The 21,083-nt window shown below is 33.1% G+C and overlaps 1 protein-coding gene and 1 non-coding gene across 2 annotated transcripts in view; both read right to left on the reverse strand.

Annotated features, from left to right (window-relative positions):
• Window positions 1–21,083, reverse strand: part of Dennd4a (DENN domain containing 4A) — a 105,246-nt gene that overhangs the window by 26,897 nt on the left and 57,266 nt on the right. Inside the window, exons 12-19 of the mRNA XM_026384803.2 lie at window positions 20,467–20,685; window positions 18,176–18,321; window positions 5,060–5,193; window positions 2,417–2,552; window positions 1,870–2,076; window positions 1,655–1,783; window positions 1,259–1,400; window positions 373–501 (exon numbers count right to left, since the gene is read on the reverse strand). Of these exons, the coding sequence (XP_026240588.2) occupies window positions 373–501; window positions 1,259–1,400; window positions 1,655–1,783; window positions 1,870–2,076; window positions 2,417–2,552; window positions 5,060–5,193; window positions 18,176–18,321; window positions 20,467–20,685 (1,242 nt within the window). The remainder of the gene's footprint in view (window positions 1–372; window positions 502–1,258; window positions 1,401–1,654; window positions 1,784–1,869; window positions 2,077–2,416; window positions 2,553–5,059; window positions 5,194–18,175; window positions 18,322–20,466; window positions 20,686–21,083) is intronic.
• Trnag-ccc (transfer RNA glycine (anticodon CCC)) lies at window positions 18,441–18,513 on the reverse strand. The gene has a single exon. It is a non-coding gene; the product is annotated as a tRNA-Gly (tRNA).

Here is a 21,083-nt window from a genome sequence, read left to right on the forward strand (position 1 = left end):
AAGTACATAGTAAAGAGTTGGGGGCATAGTTTGGTGGTGGAGCAACTGCCTAGGATGTGCAAAGCCCCAGGTGGTTCAATCCCCAAAACTGGGGAAAAAAAAAGATAGGAAGAGATCTGTGGCTACCCATAGTTAATTGGATACTGAATTATCATGTAGTAAATACTTAATAAAGAACTTTATAATCCTTCAAATAAAGAATAAATAAAATTGCATATAATTATTAAATTTAATATAAAATCAAGTACCTAATATAAAATTAAATAGTGACAGTTAAACACATCACTAAAAATAAAAATTTTTTAAATATAGGCTAGCAGCTCTAATTTTTAAAATGTACTGTAATAAATGTATACATAAGCACACACGAACCTGTACTAGATCTATCATCAGTAGCATATACTTTGATTAAACCCGTATTAAAAGGTGCCTGCTCCACAGTGTGTGTCCCATGACCACTATCCATGCTGCCATGACTAACAGCATCCAGGTCACTGCCATCTGCTTAAGAACACAATTTAATAGCATTTTACTACTCAAGGAGATACCAAAAATACACATTAGAGTTTGCTGTTCAAACTAAAAATTTACTAATGTAATAACAACATGAAAAGTACGACATAACCAGCATACAACTATAACAAAGAAGCATACTGTGAATTATGAATGAATGCTAAAACAAAGACCTTCAAAGGTTGATACATTTAACAAGTAAGGGGAAAAAAAAGTGAAATGTGGTGTTTTTTAAATGGGAAGAGTTCTCCAATACAGGTTTAAGATTCCTCAATCCAAAACCTTGAAATCCAAAACTTTTGGGGTATTGACAGGACACCACAAGTGGAAAATTCCACAACTGATCTGATATGATAGATCACAATCAAAAAGTAGGCACATAAAATACTGTATAAAGTTACCTTCAGGCTATATGTATAAGGTATATAAACATGTATGTTTATGTTAAGAAACATAAATTAATTTCATATTTAGAAATGGATCCCATCTCAAAGGTATTTCATATACCTATATATGTAAATATTCCAAAATCCAAAAAAAGTATCAAATCTCAAACACTTCCAGTCCTAAGCACTGTGGATAAAGGATAGTCAACTTGTATGTGAATATGTTTAATGGCAATATAAACCCGAAAATATTCAATATTTTTAAAGTATTCAATATTTCTAAAAACATAAAATATAACTAGTCAATTAATTTTTAAGAAAAATTAAAATACATACATTCCTTAAGAACCTTTAATTACCTGAGAGAGTTGTTTGTGATAAGTGGGCATGTTTCTTTAAAGCTCTTTTGAACTGTGCTACTCCCACAATAACATTTCTTACTTTTGTCCAAAGAAAATAGCCACTACGACTTCTTGAAGGCCAGGTACTTTCCAAAACAGCCTATTCATTCAACAAAATAAAATAATTAGTAAGATAATATTTATAAATGAACATACATTGGCTTTAGAATCCAGCAAAAGAATATTAAAGTAGATTTTATAACATGAAGAATAACAAAAATTGCTTCATTGAGACAATTATTTTGGAAATTCTAAAATAAATGCCAAATAACCCCCTGCATCAATTATTTCTGCAATTAAATTAAGGTCTTATGATTACAAAAATAATTTTCTCCATTAAATCAAAATGATTACCTTATTATAGTAACCATAAGTAATTGCATTGGGATCAATACCAGCTTTCTGCATTTCAAAAAGCACTCGAACAGCAAGCACAGGCTGATCATACTGTCCACACAGCTGCATAAGAATTCGGTAGCACACCTGAAACACAAGGTAAAAAGTGTATAAAAACAAAGATACTTATGTACCTAAATCTAGAATAATGTATTTTAAGGAATAATTGATACCTCATCAGGTGGATCCATCTTCTTCAAATGCATTTTTTTTAGCACATCATATGCTGTTTTCAGAGCCCTGACTTTGGAATGACACACTTTCACATAAGCTGGCAGACAAATAAACCACAGTCCATAACAGTGTCGTAGTAAACACCGAGACCACATCTGAGGGATAGAAGAATACCTCTTGGCAATTTTATGGGCTGATTTAATTTCCTAGGGAAAAATGCAAAAAGTCTCATAAAAATTAATATTCTCAGACATCATTCTTGAACTGAATGTTGAGCAGATAAAGGTCACAATATTTCCATAGAAAAATCTGTCCATAATTAATATATTTTTAAGTTTCCTCTTGAATCTTATCATACAATATGCAATAAATTTCTAGAATAAGATACTCAGGTTAATTTCCTAGGTCAGATTACTGGATCTTCATACTGCATAAGGAGCATTATAATCTAATAATAGTTATTTGTGGATGGTAAAGTATATTAAGGGAGAATGAATGTCAGATTTAATATTTGATTACATGAAAACTGCAAAAATTTAAAAGTACCTGTTTTGTTCTTCTGAACATGGGAGAAGGGCTACTAGGGCTACTTGATTTTGAAGGCAATTTGTTCTTTCGTGTTTGCAGAAATCCTTCAGGTCTCTCAAATAAATTGTTCTTAAGAACTGGAAATCCATTATAGCTGTTTTGGAAAAGAAAAACAAAATTTCAAGCATACATAGATGATCACAGTAGTTACAAGCTAAGAAAACTTCCTATCTTAGAATTTAACTATCTTGCTATTAGCATTGTAAATGCTAATGCTGCTTTTCTTTCTTCCTTTTTTTAAAAAAAATATTTTTTTAAGTTGGACACAACACCTTTAATTAATTAATTAATTAATTTTTATGTGGTGCTGAGGATCGAACCAGCGCCTCGCACGTGCTAGGCAAGCACTCTACTGCTGAGCCACAACCCCAGCCCCTGCTTTTCTTAACATAATATTTAGAAGTGTAATAGTTAAATACAGACTCTATATCTGGGGGTGGGCAATACATTTAATTGAACTTGACATCAAATTACAAAATAACTCAAACTTTTAAAAGAAGAGACAGCAAACATTAGAAAATATGGCAGTTGGAAAAGGGCCCACCAAATCAATACTCTTTTCAAACAATGCAATCATCAATGTCATTGCTTTGGATGAACATCATGGTGCTACAGCAAGGTGTTTTGGATATTTAAAAGGAAGCAGCTAGAAGAAATATGCAAAAAAGAAAAGAATCCCCCCAAGTAACAAAATTAGCCTATTTTAAATATTTTTAAAGGCATATAGTCTTAATTAAGAAGTAACCTAAAAATAAAAGATGATAAATAATATCTATTACATATTCCTATAGGAAAATTCAATAGAATAAGAAAATATTAGTAATGATAGAATGCTAATTTGGAAAAAAACAGCAAAGAAGTTCAGGAAAACCATGTCCCTTTAAAAAAAGTCACTGAATCTATATAGGGTGATAATAAGACCACTTTGTTTGTCTTATGGAAATACCTCATCATTTTACAATGAGTCATCTTTTATTAAGAGGACCAATTTCAATTGTTTTTTCAGTGATTATAACATAATTATACTGATAGTCTCAAGAAAAAAAATTACGGGGCTGGGGATGTGGCTCAAGCGGTAGCACGCTCGCCTGGTATGCGTGCGACCCGGGTTCGATCCTCAGCACCACATACCAACAAAGATGTTGTGTCCGCCGAGAACTAAAAAATAAATATTAAAAATTCTCTCTCTCTCTCTCTAAAAAAAAAAAAAAAAAAAAAAAGAAAAAAAATTACATATGCTGTATTAAAAACTGGTAACTTTTTAAGCTAAGTAATTTTAGTAGAGGACCAAATATGAAAGTAAAATTTAAATTAAAAAGTTAAAACCAAACCACAGAAAGTAAAACAAAACTGTATTAGTGAAACATACTAAAAGCAGACTAAGCAGTGTAAAGTACAAAAGAAATCTCAGAGCGATATCTTGTTTAGAAAGGAGAAATTATAAGAAATATTTTAAAAAACAGCTAACAGGGATGGGGTTGTGGCTTAGTGGTGGAGTGCTTGCCTAGCATGCGTGAGGCACTAGGTTTGAGCACCCGTACCACATAAAAATAAACAAATAAAATAAGGGTACTGTGTCCATCTACAACTAAAAAAATCATTTAAAAAAAGGATAAAAGACATACTTTAAAAAGTGATATAAGCAACATCATTAGCGGATGAACAGTAAGAGTAGAATCAAATGGTCTATGAATTAATCTACATTCACAAACATCTGTCACACTACTTTTCATCTATAAAATGAAGAATTTAATCCATACATGAGGATATCAGGAAAAACCTTTTCCAATGAAAATAATAAACTGTGACTCAATGAATTACAGATGTAAAATTAAAAAGTTTAGAGTCTAAATGAAGTAAGAAAGTATTATTAGAGAATTTTTAAAAATTTTAAGTTTTAAGGAAAATACAATTTTAGGTAGTAAATGCACAGCACTAGAAACTAAAAAATAAATCTAACCTCTATTATAGCTTCATTTCACTGTGCTGAGGATCTTTCTCTCTTCCTCATTAGACTTGAAAGCAGACAATATAACATTTAAATCTATAGACCAAGCACTTAGCAATATCAGACAAAATTTCCTAAATTAACAATAATCAATTCTAATAATTCTGAATTTTCATGACTTTATGAAAAAATGAATAGCTTAAAATTTTTTTATACAAATCAAGGTCTTAAATATTGACCCTAAATTAGATTTAATCTTTTTATAAACTAAGTTACACTAATCAATGTATGTATGGAATGAAAAGGGGATGAAAGTGATGGAATCAGCTTTAGTGAGAAGAGAAAATAAAAATTCTATAATAAAAATGCTGCATTTCAGTGAGGGAAAGTCAATAAATTTAATCAATATTTATGAGGATCCTTATATAGATATAATTAGAGAGTTACCCAAGTATTTATTATGCAAAGTTATATATTTTTTCCATTTATACCTGAAAACTTAATAATGGATGTGGGATAAGCTTGCTTACCACCTAAAAATTAGGGATCTGTAAAGTTTGGATTTTTGAAAATACCACAGTCCTTAGAAAGCTATGTCACAGATGATGGATTGCTTCTCTCTTTCAATCTCAAACATTCTGCCTCTTGAATACCTGTACTGTAAAGGGGGTTCTTCACCATTGGGTAGATGTGGGATCTCAGGTGGTGTTACGAAAACAGTATGTTCACTTTTGAAAGATTCATCCAATTCTATGAGTCGCACTTCACCACTTTTGTCCATATCGACCTGAATAAGTTTAAAAAATACTGATTAAAAAAACCCCACATTGATTAGATGAGTGTTCATCTACAGGGTAATAGTTAAATAAAATATCTTCACTAGTATACACTAAAGAGCTATTTAAGAAGAAAAAGTTCTCTATCCCTATATAGAGTTCCAAGATAATTAAATGAAAATACCAAGGTGAAAATCATTTTATACTGTATACTATCTTTTGAGTAATAAAAGAGGAAAAATAAGAACATATATTTATTTTGTTTGTATTTACAGAAAGAAGTACTAGAAGAACACTAAGAAAATTATTCTCTCTATGGGAAAGAAAAGAGAAATGAGGTAAACAGGACAGGATAGGTCCAAGATGTCCTAATGTATATGTATTTTAAAATTTTTTGTTGTAGATGGACAGAATACTTTCATTCTATTTATTCTTATGCAGTGCTGAGGATTGAACTCAGTGCCTCATTCGTGATAGGCAAGCACTCTGCCATTATCTAGTAAGCTAGATAATCACATACCTTGTTAGTATTCAAAATTAGTAGAGTACTAACTAATTAGTAGAGCTACAACCCCAGCCCCCAATGTATTTTTTAAATGTTGTTTTGCATTATTAATTATTCAACAAACATTTTTTCCTTAAATATTTTTTGGTTGTATACGGACATAATATCTCCATTTATCTTTTTTTTTTGTGGTGCTGAGAATCAAACCCAATGTTCCATGCATGCGAGGCAAGTGCTCTACCACTAAGCTACAACCCCAGTCCTCAACAAATATTTTTTTTCTTTTCTTTTTTTTTTTTAAAGAGAGTGTGAGAGAGGAGAGAGAGTGAGAGAGAGAGAATTTTTAATATTTATTTTTTAGTTCTCGGCGGACACAACATCCCTGCTGGTATGTGGTACTGAGGATTGAACCCGGGCCGCACGCATGCCAGGCGAGCGCGCTACCGCTTGAGCCACATCCCCAGCCCAACAAATATTTTTTTAAATGCACACATGTGTTAGGATATTGGGCTGTAATTTTTAAACTTTATACTAAATCTAACAAATTTGCCCAAGTTGTTTCAGTGTGTATAAAGTACATATACTGAAAACTCTAGGCACAATAATATTGAAAACACTTCAGTAGTACTATTTTTCCTACGTACTATACTGCAAGAAGATATCCAGAAAAATTAACAACTTTATAGAGACTAAGCTGCCCCACAAGAACTCATAAAGTAAAGGACAGAACAATTGTTCATTTAAATATGTCAAACATATAACAAAATACAATCCACAGAACTATATTTGTTAAGAAAAAATTCAACCCCATACCAAGAATGAATAAGTTGGAAGAATTATTAACAGATTAAATCTTAAAGTATACCAAAAAGGTAAATTTTAAAAATTTTCTATTAAAAAGAAGTATATTCAAAATCTTACATAAATTGTTGATTATAAATTCACTTCATTATATATTGTAACTCCCAGGATTAAAGAATATTTTAAATTGTCTATACATAGAGTGAACTATACAACATCAGGGCAATTTGACAATTATAATTAATGACAAGAGAAAATGTTCACAAATGAAAAATAAGACTACCAAATCATTCATACACACACACACACACACACACACACACACACACACACTATGATTCTTAATTTTTTGAGTGATTATGTATGTTATGTATTTATGCATTCTTTTTCCATAAACATACACACACAATTACCAAAATACTAACTATTCTGGGTATAGAATTACCAGCAAATAGTTTCTTCTTTATATTGCTGCTTATTTCCAAATAAAATTAATGTTTATTATTTTAAAAAGATACAAAAGCAATAAATATTCAGAATAAAAATATAAACAAGGCAGAATATGTTGCTTTTAGAACCAACATGTATTTTAAATTCTGTTGAAGGATACTTAAAATTCATCATAAGAGAAGGTACCTTTTCTTCTCTTCTTTTTTTTTTTGATAGTACTGGGTATGGAATCCAGAGGCATCCCCAGCCCTATTTTTTATTTTTTTGAGATAGACTCTTACTAAGTTGCTTAGGACCTCATTAAGTTGCTGAAGCTGGACTTGAACTTGCGGTACTCCTGCCTCAACTTCTCATGTTTCTGGGATTACAGGTGTGTGCCACCATGCCCAACTGGAACTTTCTTTTATAGTTTGTCAAAAAGACTTTTATAATGATGAAACTAACAATTATACAATCAATCTAGTAAGCTAGATAATCACATACCTTGTTAGTACTCAAAATTAGTAGACTTTCTTAGAAAGTAAAAGCTAAACATATTCATTGTACTCTAATTTTAAGAAAATAACTGGGCCTGGTGGCACATGCCTATTAACTCCTGCTATTTAGGAGGCTGAAGCATGAGGATCACACATTGGAGGTCAGCCTGGGTAACCTTATCAAGATCTTATCTCAAAAAGTTTAAAAAGGGTTGGGATGCAGCTTAGCAGTGGGGTGCTTGTCTATCATGCACAACACCCTGGGTTCAATCTCCAGTACAGTTTAAAGAAAGGAGGGATGTGTGGGCAATAACTTAATGTGTAAGAAATCTATTAGCGGGCTGGGGATGTGGCTCAAGCGGTAGCGCGCTCGCCTGGCATGCGTGCGGCCCGGGTTCGATCCTCAGCACCACATACCAACAAGGATGTTGTGTCCGCCGAGAACTAAAAAATAAATACTAAAAATTCTCTCTCTCTCTCTCTCCTCTCTCACTCTCTCTTTAAAAAAAAAAAAAAAAATAGAAATCTATTAGCATGAAACATGTTTTTGTAGGATTGCAATAGCAATTAACTAGAAGTAATTTTCATGTCAAAAACAGGTTAATCAATAAATTATGGTATATTCACTGAATGAAACAGTCATTAAAAATGTCTATTATGAAAACATTATGAGACTAGAGTCATAGCTCAGTGGTAGAGTGCTCATCTAGCATGTGTGAGGTATTGGGTTCAATCCTTAGCACTACAGAAAAATAAATAAATAAAAGTATTGCGTCCATCTACAACTAAAAATATTTTCAAAAAATTAAAACCGTAAAGATTATATACACTTTGAACAAGACAAATTAAGCACAGTTTACCTTCTGTACTCCCAAAATCCCCTCAAAATGAGACTAAATCAATGAAAATGGAGGGCCACATATCTGGTACCGGGGAGGGGGAGGAGGAATATCAAAAAGCAATTTGCTTTGCTCTGTAGAGCCTCAGAAATATCAGGAATAGAACTAGATGCCCTTGAAGTTGGGAGTGCAGGTGGATTAATTCAAAGCCTACATTTAAGGAAGGACTCCCAGATCCACAGCCCAACCAAACAGAATTAGGATGCTACCTCTCTCCAATGGTGGCAGAATTGGCTGGGATTTTCTCTTTTTGGGGGGGGGCAGGAGGCAGGGTACCAGGGATTGAATTTAGGGGCACTCAACCACTGAGCCACATCCTCAGCCCTATTTTGTGTTTTATTTAAAGACAGGGTCTCACTGAGTTACTTAAGTGCCTCACCATTGCTAAGGCTGGCTTTGAATTTGCAATACTCCTGCTTCAGACTCCTGAGCTGCTGGGATTACAGGCATGTGCCACTGTGTCTGACTGGCTGGGATTTTCTGAGTGAACCAGAAAGACTTTACACTTGAGGACACTGGGGAGATGAGGAAGGTGAAGTAAGTAAAAGTCTACATGCCACACGAAGAAAAACTTGAGTTATCCTCCTCACTTAGCTAAGAACACTAGTTGTTAGGCTTCTGCTCTCCAGGCCTCACACTGGAGGATATACCCTGTGGAAACGAATCAGCCTAAAGAAATGAATTACATTGATCAAACTGGGACTGCAATGAAATAGGTGTGTAAAGGTATGATATTCAATTCACACCTAAGAAGGCCCAAGCCCATCTTCCCAGAAAGAGCTCCAATGAGTTCCTTTGCCTCCCTCTTCAAAATGAATGCTAAACAAATAAATAACAAGAAACAAGGAAAACAATAATGTGAAAAAGAACAAAATAAACAAACATAAAAATGTGCACAGAAGAGGCAGAGACAGTGCAGGGAGAGGAAACCTTCAAAATAACTAAAATGAATAAGCTTATAATCATGAAATAAGAACAAGATGAATAAAAAAAGGAACATTCAGTGAATTTGTATGGAAATTACAAATATGATAGCAGAAATAAGACATATAAAAACTGAAGATAAAACTAAAGAAATCTCTCAAAAAGTGAAACTGACAAAAAATAAGATGAAAAAAAAAAAAGAAAATTAAGAGGATCAGTCTGGAGGGCCAATATCCAGATAATAATTATTTCATAAAAAGAGAACAATAAGGGAAAGACATTAAACAGAGAAGAAAATTCCCCAGAATAGAAGAAAATTAATTTGCAGATTAAAAAGGCCTACACATATCCAATTCAATTAAGATAAAAAATCCTACTCAAGGTATGTTGATTTTAAAAGCTTCCAAAAAGAAAAAGACATCAAGTACAAAAGATTGGAAATCAAGATGGTATTAGAATTCTCAAATGTAACACTAGACGCTACAAGACAATACAGCAATGACTTCAAAATTTTAATCTGGGTAGTCTCAGGGTCAGTATTTGCACTCACTTGTTTGTGCCCAGACTTTTGCAGGGGCAGGACTGGGAGGTGGAGCCATGGCAGTGATGTGTGGGGGAGTAGCCTACTTTGGAAAGGCTTGGCTTACTTCCCTAGCTGAGTTGGCCACCTAGCAGAATCAGCTGGACCCCTCCTGGTACCTATTGCTTATCGGTCCTGGTGGCAAACCTGGGAGACAGTCACAGTGTCCCATTTTATAGTCAAGGGGGCTCCTATTGAGCCCTTCAACAGGAGCTATGTTTGGTACTTGGTAAATGAGAATCTTTTTGTTGTTATTTTTATTTTCTATTTTATTAATTCTACTTAGTTATTGTTGTTATTTTAAATAGAGTTATTCCTCTACCTGTAAGGCCTTAAGGATTTGTTTTTCTCTCCCTACTTTCTTTGCCCTCATCTCCAGTCTATTTTCCTGGCCATTCCCTTTTCTCTAATAAAGTAAGCAGACTCCCACACCAAAGGGCCTTTGCACATGTTATTTCCACTGCCTGACAGACTGTTTCTCTGAGGGAGCCACTGGTTGTGATGTCCGGTCTTTCTCATTTGGCATTGCTTGTCTGCTGTTGTAAACTTTCAAACAAATCTTTCTGTCCCAGCATACTCCCTGTCTTCTCCCTCATCTTTTATTATTGTTACTTTCCTGCAGAAGAACTTTTCATTATCTAACACACTATACATTTCAAGTATTTATTTGGTCTTTTATCTATCTGCCTTCACCAATAGAATGTCAACTTTATAAGGAAAAAGATTTTGGTCTATTGTGATCATTGCTACATCCCCAGCAACTAAAAACAAAACTAAAATAACAACAAAAGGTACCTGGTAAGTAAGAGATGATCAATACATTTTTGTTGAATTAAAAAAAATTAATCCAACCAAATTAACAAGTAGTAGCAGAGAAAAAAAAGAAATTTTCAGATAGGCAGGAAATTAAAAAAAAAAAAATCTTTGTCTCCCATTCACAAGGCACAATTGGTATACAACTATAATCCCAGCTATTCAAGGGTCTGAGACAAGAGAATTACAGGTTTGAGGCCACCTCAGCAACTTAGTAAGATGCTATCTCAAAATAAAAGAAGGCTGGAGATATACCTCTGCCGTAAAGTGTCTCTGTGTTCAATCCTAGTACCACATATACACAAACACACAGTTTCCCATGTACCCTTTCTCACTAAGCTACCAAGAGATTTATTTAAGGAAATTAAAAAAAAAATAGTTACTGAAGCCAGAAAGTAGGGCTTCCTACTCTGCAAGGAAGTTATACAATAACAAAAATAATAGTAAAGAAAAATGCCAGATCAAAGACTAGGAAGCAATCAATTCAGATTATAATGACAGCATGGAAAACTCCAGCAAGAATTAAAAGAAAAAAAATCAAATGATTACTGGATATTTTGAAAAAATAGAAATTTTCACTTCTGTACAAGAATTCAGAGATGAATTATTAACAGATACAAGATAAAAACAGAGCATTTATTAACTTTTGGGAAAATAAAAATCTATACATGAAAGACAATTTAATTATAGTCTAGCTATGATACATATAAAAAGACAGTAATATCATCACTGAACAACTATTCGACCAAAATTCATGTTTTAACTATATTAGAATTGTGGTGGTAGTTCATAGGACATTAATTGATAATACAGGAAATTATGAGCAGCAATAAAAACATTACTTAAGCTAGTCAATCTTTAAAAAACAAATACCAAATGACTCCTCTGATATAAGGGGAGGAAACAAGGACAGGGTAGGGACGAAGAGCTTGAGACGAAGATTTTCATTAACAGGGTTGAGAGGTGGGAGGGAAAGGAAACGAGAAGGGGAATCGCATGGAAATGGAAGGCGATCCTCAGGGTTATACAAAATGACATATAAGAGGAAAGGAGGGGTAAGACAAGATAATTCAAATGGAAGAAGTGATTTACAGTAGAAGGGGTAGAGAGAGAAAAGGGGAGGGGAGGGGAGGGGAGGGGGGATAGTAGAGAATAATACAGACAGCAGAATACATCAGACACTAGAAAGGCAATATGTCAATCAATGGAAGGGTAACTGATGTGATACAGCAATCTGTATACGGGATAAAATTGGGAGTTCATAACTCATTTGAATCAAACTGTGAAATATGATGTATGAGGAACTATGTAATGTTTTGAACGACCAACAATAAAAAAAAAAAATCTTAAGGTAAATGAAGAAAGAGCTGAAAGAGAAGTGATTGCTTTTGTAACTAGAAATAGAATGGGAAGGGATGGAACAAAATCAAATGACTTTTTAAACTATGTCATGTCTGGGGTAAAAATCAAAATTTACTCTTAAAATATGTGACAGTGCTATTAAAATGCTAATTAGTTATGTATAAATATTGGAACACTTTTACAATTATGTAACAAAAAACAAAGTAAATGCAAAATGGATTTTACATTGGGATACTAAACTTATGGAGTTCTTTCTCCTTTTTAATTTCCACACTTCTGTTTCTTTAGCAATTTAATAAAAGTGTTTAGGAACAAAATTTCAATAAAAATGAAGTATACCTTGGTCATTATTATGAAACTCAGAGACAATATTTTTAAAAAACATTAGAAACATGTCAATGCTAACTCAAAATCACAGGTGTCTCTAGAAGGGTGTGGTGTCCATTGGAAATAAGATGCTTTATTCCCACACAAACATATTTATGTAGATGAAACACAGTTATGTAATATAAATGCCAGCAATGATAATGAAATAGAAGAGATGGACTAGAATAAAAAGGTATCCAACGAGGCTGGAAAGAATGCTAGAAACTATGCCCGTCTCCATGGTGGGATATTATAAGAGGACTGCTTGTCGATGAGCACCAGGTGTTTTAATTAATTAATTAAGTTATTTAACAGTTTCTCCCTTTCCAGATCTGTGCCTGTTTCCCCCTATCTAGCCATTTAGCTCTCATGGCAAAAGCCTGGGATAACTGTTCTATTTATCAGTATTTTAGTCTATTAAAATTTAAAATTTTGCACTATAGATTAAATAACTTGGTAAAGAATATTTTCCTTTACTTGTGTACCAATAAATCCCAGTCCAGCATTATAAAAACAGCCATGCCATAAATCCTATATTTATCAGTTGGACATTTCTGTCTTTTGAAAAGCACAGTGACATCTGTCTCTATTGAGGAAAAAAAGAGAAATACAACACCCACTTCAGGATAAAATTAGAATAATTTTCATTTTCTCTTTATATTTTTACACAAGATATTAATATGCTCAGAAAACATTGCAAAGGGATGCTTGAAAAACCAAGAAAAACTCTAACAAGACTATTTGTTACACAAAACTGCCCTTAATTAAGCACCATTTTACAGGAACAGATTGTAAGGATTTAAAATATAATCATGTGAAGAACAAGAACACATGGTTCTTAAATTAGTCATAAATGAAACTCAAATAATTCTCATATACTCTTTTTCTTATTTCTGTTAAGCATTATTCACTTCAGATTTTAAAAGTCTGTCAAATATTTTCTGTTTGAATATGTTAAGATCAAAAGAGTAAAATATCTAATTTCTCTTCAATCTTAATCACAGATGGGCTTAGGCAGTTAATGCATATTTAATATTTTCCATTGCTAAACTGCCAGATGTAAGAGGATTTGTTCACTTAAAAAATGAGCTCACAGTCATTCAACTAAGGGATAACCTCCACATAAATGATTCTTTTTTTAATCCCCTCTAGTGCTAGTGGTTGAGCCCAGAGCCTTGCACATGCTAGGCAAGTGCTCCCCCACTGAGCTATATCACCAGTTCCTCATACGTGAGCATTCTTAAAGCGTGACTGATCATCAAAAAACACTTGCAGGTTAAAAGTAAGCACCAATATTTTGTGCTTGCTATACTTATTATGGTATTAAAATATAAAAGGCAGTTCTCAATGTATTCATTGTACAGTTACTTATATTTCCGGGAGTTCTGCTTAACAATACTTAGGAATATAACCAATCTCTGTTCTAACTACATCTGAAGTTTATATTTTAAATCTTGTGATAACTTTCTTTTTCTAATAAAATTCTCTGGAAGTATAATAAAGCAAATGCAAGTGACAATGTTTTAGTGTGTTCTCAGTTTGATTTTCTGATTACTCATTAAAATCCTTAAGTACAATGTTAATCCAGTATACATAAATGATCTTTTGTTGGATTAAGACTCTGACCAGGTAAATTGTATTTTAGGAAAATAGTTTGCCTAGAACCAATGTTTATACATTTAATATAATTTTATTTTTTGAGATTTTTCAGAATTTATATTTTTAAAGGAACTGCTTCAATCATCTCCTGCATTGACTCCCATCAAATAAATGATACAGAAAATCATTTTACCTACAGAAAATCCTAGACCACTTAATGTATTAATTATCAGTACTAAGCTATGCTACTTAGGAAATGATACCCTAGGTATCTAGCAAAATTATAAGTTTTGTGCATCTTACCATATTAATATTTCAAAAAAGTATGTGACACTACAATATGAGTTTAGGTGAAATACAAATTTATGAACAAGATGCATTAATAGTTCAAAAATAATATAATATTTCTTTCTTCTAAGCTCTTAATTGGATTTCTACAACTAACTCAGTATTCCCATGTAGATTAATAAGTTTATTGGTTACAGCATGCTAAACTCTGATGACTAATTTGGTTCCTTATGATTCAGTTAGCTTGGCACAGGGAACAACTGTTATAAAAATACCATCGTTCATAATGGAAGTTCCATGAATATATATGTATGACCAGTAGAAACCTAGAACCATATGAGAAAAATGTTTAAAGTATATAAGGCTAATCCAGAAACATTTTTTATGCAAAAAACACAGTTATTCATACTATAAACCAGGATTAAGAGAAATTATTTTAAAAGACTTACCTTCCCATTTATTGCCAGTATTTAATTTTATAAGCACCACATAAGGCAAACATAAAATTTTGATTAAAATATTTAAAAAATGTTATTGATTCACTGCTGTAATGGCAAATGTCAAGGAGGTAGGACATGATCTCCTTCTCAAAGTAAACAGGTAGAGCTTAACTTAGAAAAAGCAGGGATCCAAAAGTCCATTTGTAAAGAGATAATTACAAAAAAGAAAACAAATCTTTCCTCAAAACAAAACCTTTTGTGGGGTGACGAAAATGTTCTATATTTTGAAGTCATGGTTATGTGGATATATTTGTCAAAACTCATCAAAATATATACTTTAAGGTACATTTAATGTTTGTATTTCATAACTCAACAAATTTGATTTTTACGTGTCCTAAAAAGTGATTTAGAATTTCATTCCATACACAGAAAAATTAATACATACTTATAACACACAACACTGCACCCCGGTATCATCTGAATTATAGGTTCATCATTTATATCAGTGTTTCTAGAGGAAAATAAATTAGGTTCTAAACAGATAATGGCATATATCTATTTTTTCCTATTCCAAAATATTTTAAGGACTAGAGTTGATATTTCTGTCATCTTTAGCTCATTAACTCTCTATCAGTATCAGAAACATTATTTTTTATATCAACTATTGCTCAAGTGTTCTAAATTGTAGGAAAAGGTAAATGCTTATGAACCTGTTCCTGCTATTCATCAGTCATTTAAAAATAACATTTCTAAGTCATGATAATAAAACCAAATGAATTAATCTATGAACTTGGATAAAACCCCAAAATAAAGACAGCTGTAATATTTTCTACTTCTTAGTTTATACAACACTACTCTGAATACCACGAGATAGGCAGTTACAATAATCTCTCCTTACAACGTGTGTGTGTGTGTGTGTGTGTGTATGTATCAGGGACTGAACCCAGGAGTCCTTAACCATAAGCCACATCCCCAGCCCTTTTTTATATTTAGAGACAGGGTCTTGATAAGTTGCTTAGGGTCTTGCTAAATCACTGAGGCTGGCTTTGAAATTTCAATCCTTCTGCCTCAGCCTCCCCAGCCACTGGGATTATAGGCATGCGCGACTGTGCCCAGCTCCTCACATTTTTAAAAACGATAATAAAATAACATAGAAAAAAGTAAATGACTGAAGTTACTAATATAATAGTTGGTATTTAAGTACTTTGATTGTCAATGTAGAGAATCACTTCTCAATTCTCATTTTTATAAGACATATGGTGTTTATTTAAAGGATATTTTCATGTCAAATTCAGCATTGAGCTGATTTTTGAATATTGAGAGATAAGTAATATTTTAGCTATTATGCCCCCCAGAATCACTGATTTTCTTTCATAGTCACTTAAATTTAAAAGTTATGGGTTTCTTTAAACAGCCTTACATTTGTAATTGTTGAGATAATTTACAATAAATTGCTGAGATACAATAAAGTTTTGTTTTCTTCATTTTCTCTATCATCACAAACAGCATAAAATCACAAACACTATATGCATTATGCATAATCACAAATTAATAGAAAAGTTTTTAGTATAGTGCAAATGACTTTTTTTCTTAATCTCTGAGAGTTACTCATCACTCCTGAATACTTTAATATATACTTCAACAAAAAAAGGATATCTTCCTACATAAGTATGACTGGAAATTAACACTAACATATTACATATTATTACTACCTAATCCTTGAACAATATTCAAGTTTTGCTGATTGTTCTAAGTGTTACAGTTCTGAGCAATGTATTACATGTATTGGGCTGTAAAGTCTCTTCATTTCCCTCTAGAACAAATTCTCAATTTTTCCTTTATTTCTTTAATCTTAACCTATTACAGAATATGTATCTGTAGAATGTCTCAATTTGTGTTTGTCTGATATTTCCTTAAGATTAAAGAGGTCATACATCTTTGGGAGGAATATTATAGAATTGATAATGCATTCTCATTGCCAAAAATCAGGGGCACATTATGTTGATTTACCTCATTACTGATCTGATGATGCTCACATTGATCACTTGATTATTAAAGTGGTGTCAGCCAAGTTTTTCTACTGTATGGTTACTCTTTCTCCATTTGTCATTATTTATGTATTCTGTGAGAAAGAACCTTGAAACTGTATAAGACCCTTCTTCTCATCAGACTTTCAATTAACTGATCAACCCATAACTATATAGACTCACGGTTTCCTATTTTATTCAACAGGCTAATATGCTACTAACATCTGGTGCTCAAATTGTCCCAAATTTGTCAGTGGAAATCCCTTCAAATTGGCTTCTGTGTTTGGGTTTGTTTTATCATGTCTCTATCATTCTTGAAACAACTCATTATTTTCTAATATAATATACTGTAGGGTTCATTTTGTACCCTCCTTGCTTTAAACTTCAGACCAACATTTCCCCAAAGAGTCCTGATTCCTTTTGGTAGAGAACAGTATTTATAACTGATGCAAACTCTATGCCTCAGGTATAAATTGCAATTGGGGTGTGACTGCATCCAGGTCCATTCAATGTACAGAGCTAGAGAATACTTACCAATACATATAGACACATTTGCTTATATCAATATTTATCATTATTTTTACATTTATTATTGAAAACCAAAGATACCACACTAAACCTCTAATTCCATTCTAGCACTTCAAGGTTCATTCTAGTTTTCTCTACTTCTGTATTTGTAAATTACTTCCTCAACAGTGAGAAATTTTAAAATATTTACTTGTTTGATCAGTCCCTTTCATGTGGAACATACTCCAATCTTCACTGCCCCTCCTCTACCATGCAGATGACTTCTTTCACCCTAATTTGGCTTTGATACTCCCCTATACACCAAATCCCATCCCCACCAAGCTGGCACCTCCCTCATTCAAATCAAACTCTGTCGTCTCATTTTCTGTGCCCACCCCATGTTATCCCCACTCTTCCCGTCTTGTTTAAATTGTTGGAAGTTCTGACACCCTGCAGCAGTCTGCCCATTGCCTGGCATATACAATCTTTATTCTGCCTGGCCTCTGATTTTTCAGGTTGGGCTCTGATACCCACAGTAAGCTACTCCTCCTTTCTCACCACATACAGGGTTAGATACCCCTTTCTGAGATACTGATCTTCCCTCTCCCCTCTCTCCAGCATGGACAGGTAAATAGTTGTAGTTCACCTACACTAAACATTTGAAATTCACCTCAAACAAAAAGAGGTGAAAATTAAGAATGTTCCAGTTGGAGGTTCACAGTTCAGAAAAACCCAGTCTATAAGTGCACAGATAGGGAAAAAAACCTGATTGTTAAAATGAAACTCGTGATTTAGTAAAATCATAGAGAATGCTTTTAAGAGGTACACTCTATAGTGTCTATAGTCAATTATGAAACTGAATTAATTTAGATTTTTGTTAAAAGCTATAAATAGAAACTATAATTCATAACATTTATAGTAGTCACACAAAATAAATTGGACACATGTACACTTACTTTATCTACACAATCATCAAAAAATGCCAAGCTTGCATCTTTATCACTGACAAAAGAACATTCTTCAATGAAGCGAATAAACATTTGTGTTTTGGTCATCATGTTATAGAACTTTTGATGTGATCGGTCCCGGCTTCTTAAGAAAGCTGTTCAACATAAATATATAATGTGAGAATATACATCATTTATAGATTCATAGGAATTTTTTAAAATATTTTTTTAGTTATACATGGACACAATATCTTTATTTTGTTGATTTATTTTTATATGGTGCTGAGGATCGAACCCAGGGTCTCTCACATGGGAGGCGAGCGCTCTACCACTGAGCCACAACCCCAGCCCCTAGATTCATAGGAATTTTGAGTGGGCAGAAACCTGATCAAACATGTCACTGATAACCCCAATCTTCCCCACTATTTAATCAAAAGAGAAACTAAGATCTCTGATAAAAAAAAATGACCCAACAAATAAGTAAGCAATAGAAAAACCAATACAAAAGAAATATAAACCTAGGTATCTCAAATTCCCATCCAAAATTATCTCCATTGCCCCCATCTTTTGAAGATGATCCATAAACTAGTAAATCTGAAAGTATTTTTAAAATTTCTATTTTTGGTCCCAATGCTTTGCATGGTATATATACCTGTATGCTCTTGTGCGCCCGCTGCTTGTGCGTGTGCTCTCTCTCTCTGTGTATCTATCTTTCTATCTATATGTGTGGCTTTTCCCCGAACTAGATGCCCTTCAGTGGACGAATAGATAAAAAAAAAAAAAATGTGGCATGTATACACAATGGAATTTTACTCAGCAATAAAAGAGAATAAAATCATGGCATTTGCAGGTAAATGAATGGCATTGGAGAAGATAATGCTAAGTGAAGTTAGCCAATCCCAAAAAAACAAATGCCAAATATTTTCTCTGATATAAGGAGGATGACTCATAGTGGGGTTGGGAGGGGGAACATGGAAGGAATGAATTCTAGATGGGGCAGAGGGGTGGGAGGGAAAGGGAGAGGGCATGGGATTAGCAAGGATGGTGGAATGTGATGGACATAATTATCCAAAGTACATGTATGAAGACACGAATTGGGTGTCAACATATTTTAATATACAGAGATATGAAAAATTGTGGTATATATGTGTAATAAGAATTATAATGCAAAACAAAACAAAACAAAACACCAAAGGACATGTATAAAGACATGAATTGGTGTGAACATACTTTATTTACAAAAATATGAAAAATTGTGCTCTATATGTGTAATAAGAATTGTAATGCATTCCTCTGTCAGAATTATTTTATTTAAAAATAAAACCAATTTTAAAAAAATAAAAATAGATTGCTCTATATTTATAATAAAAAAGGTGTGGCTTTTTCAAAGAAGCAGTAACAATCCTTCTGATATTCATTTATGTTTCTCTTACATTTTGAAAACAGAGTAAATGTTTATTTCCTGATTTTATCTTCCATGTCCTCATTGTGCTATTATACTACACTTAGATATGAACTAAAGTTCTTTCCAGCCTCAAGGACTTTGCATAAACTAGTCTCTCTTCCTAAAACACTCTCAACTTCCCTTTGCCTGGCAAATTTCTACTTATCTTTGTGATCAGGGCTCAAACAATACTTCAAAGGGCCTCTGTAATTTAAAATTATAAATTAAAGTTCTTCACTCATATTAATTTCTAATTGCTTATCTTCTTGACTATAAGCTCTGTGAGATAAGTAACAGTCATGTCTCTTTTGCATACTAATACATAGCCAGCATTTGGAGGCATTCAATATATTACATATTAAATGAATTTCTCTTTCAAATATTACATACTACAAAAGGAAGGAAATATGTACTGTGACACCAACTGCACCCTGGGGATTTCCAACCTTTTTTTACTTTGTGGCACAGACAGAAAGTAATGTTTGTAATGAGAGCCGAAATAAAGCAAATGAGAGCACACAAGCCTGGAGTAACCATCCCAGTAGTGCCTCTGCTTTTCCAACACTACCTGGCTGCCCTGAAAACACCAATATCTGATGACACACAGAGTGAAGTTCTATATACTTAGGAGATTCTGTACTTTTCAGATAGTTACTTCTATATACCTTGGGTTATAGTAAACATGCCAACCAAAGAACTAGTCCTTCAGATCTGGATCACCAGAGCTGGTATTCACATATTCCTCAAAAACAGGTATGTATCTTGATAAACACAGACTATTAATTCAGAAAGCAACTGAATTATCTCAAGGCTAGGCTCAATAATGTTAAAGCTATAAGACTATGCAATCACTCACCTTGCAGGGCAAAAAGAGAGGTTGCATCTGTTGCTGTCTCAGATGGGGCTTGTGTTATTGGCCTTAAATATACTCTATAACCTTTTAAAATAGAGGCCATAAAAAACAAAAATGCCTCTTGGATTTCCAAATCTATCATATGCAACCTCTTTCCAGAATTAAAATCATAGTCATTCATTGTTAAGTCCATTAGTCCATCTTCTCTTGGTCTCTGCTGCACTGTGAACAAACAAAGTTAGTGCTTTTGCCAAACTATCAAAACCAGTGCTCATAATGGTATACTGTGTTTTCAAAAGGGCTCACGTTACTTCAACTATTTATTTATACAACTTCATAATATATAAACCTTAAGAAAGCTTGTCTTATTTTTTAGGCTCTGTTGAGTATATTTTATCTACACACATACACACAGATCATACCAACCAAATTAACTGGACACAGGGTTAAGTGTAATAGCCCTTCCCACCTTTCTTTTTGTTTTCAATATATGTGGAATTAAAATATAAAAAAAGAACCCAACTCTTTCTTTCCCCTATCTGGTTGAATGCTATGACAACAGGTAGTAAAGTAATAACTTCACAGTAGAGAAGCCTGGTAGACATCACCATAATCAAGTA

Source organism: Urocitellus parryii, chromosome 6 (genome assembly GCF_045843805.1).
Source record: "Urocitellus parryii isolate mUroPar1 chromosome 6, mUroPar1.hap1, whole genome shotgun sequence".
NCBI classification, from domain to species: Eukaryota; Metazoa; Chordata; class Mammalia; order Rodentia; family Sciuridae; genus Urocitellus; species Urocitellus parryii.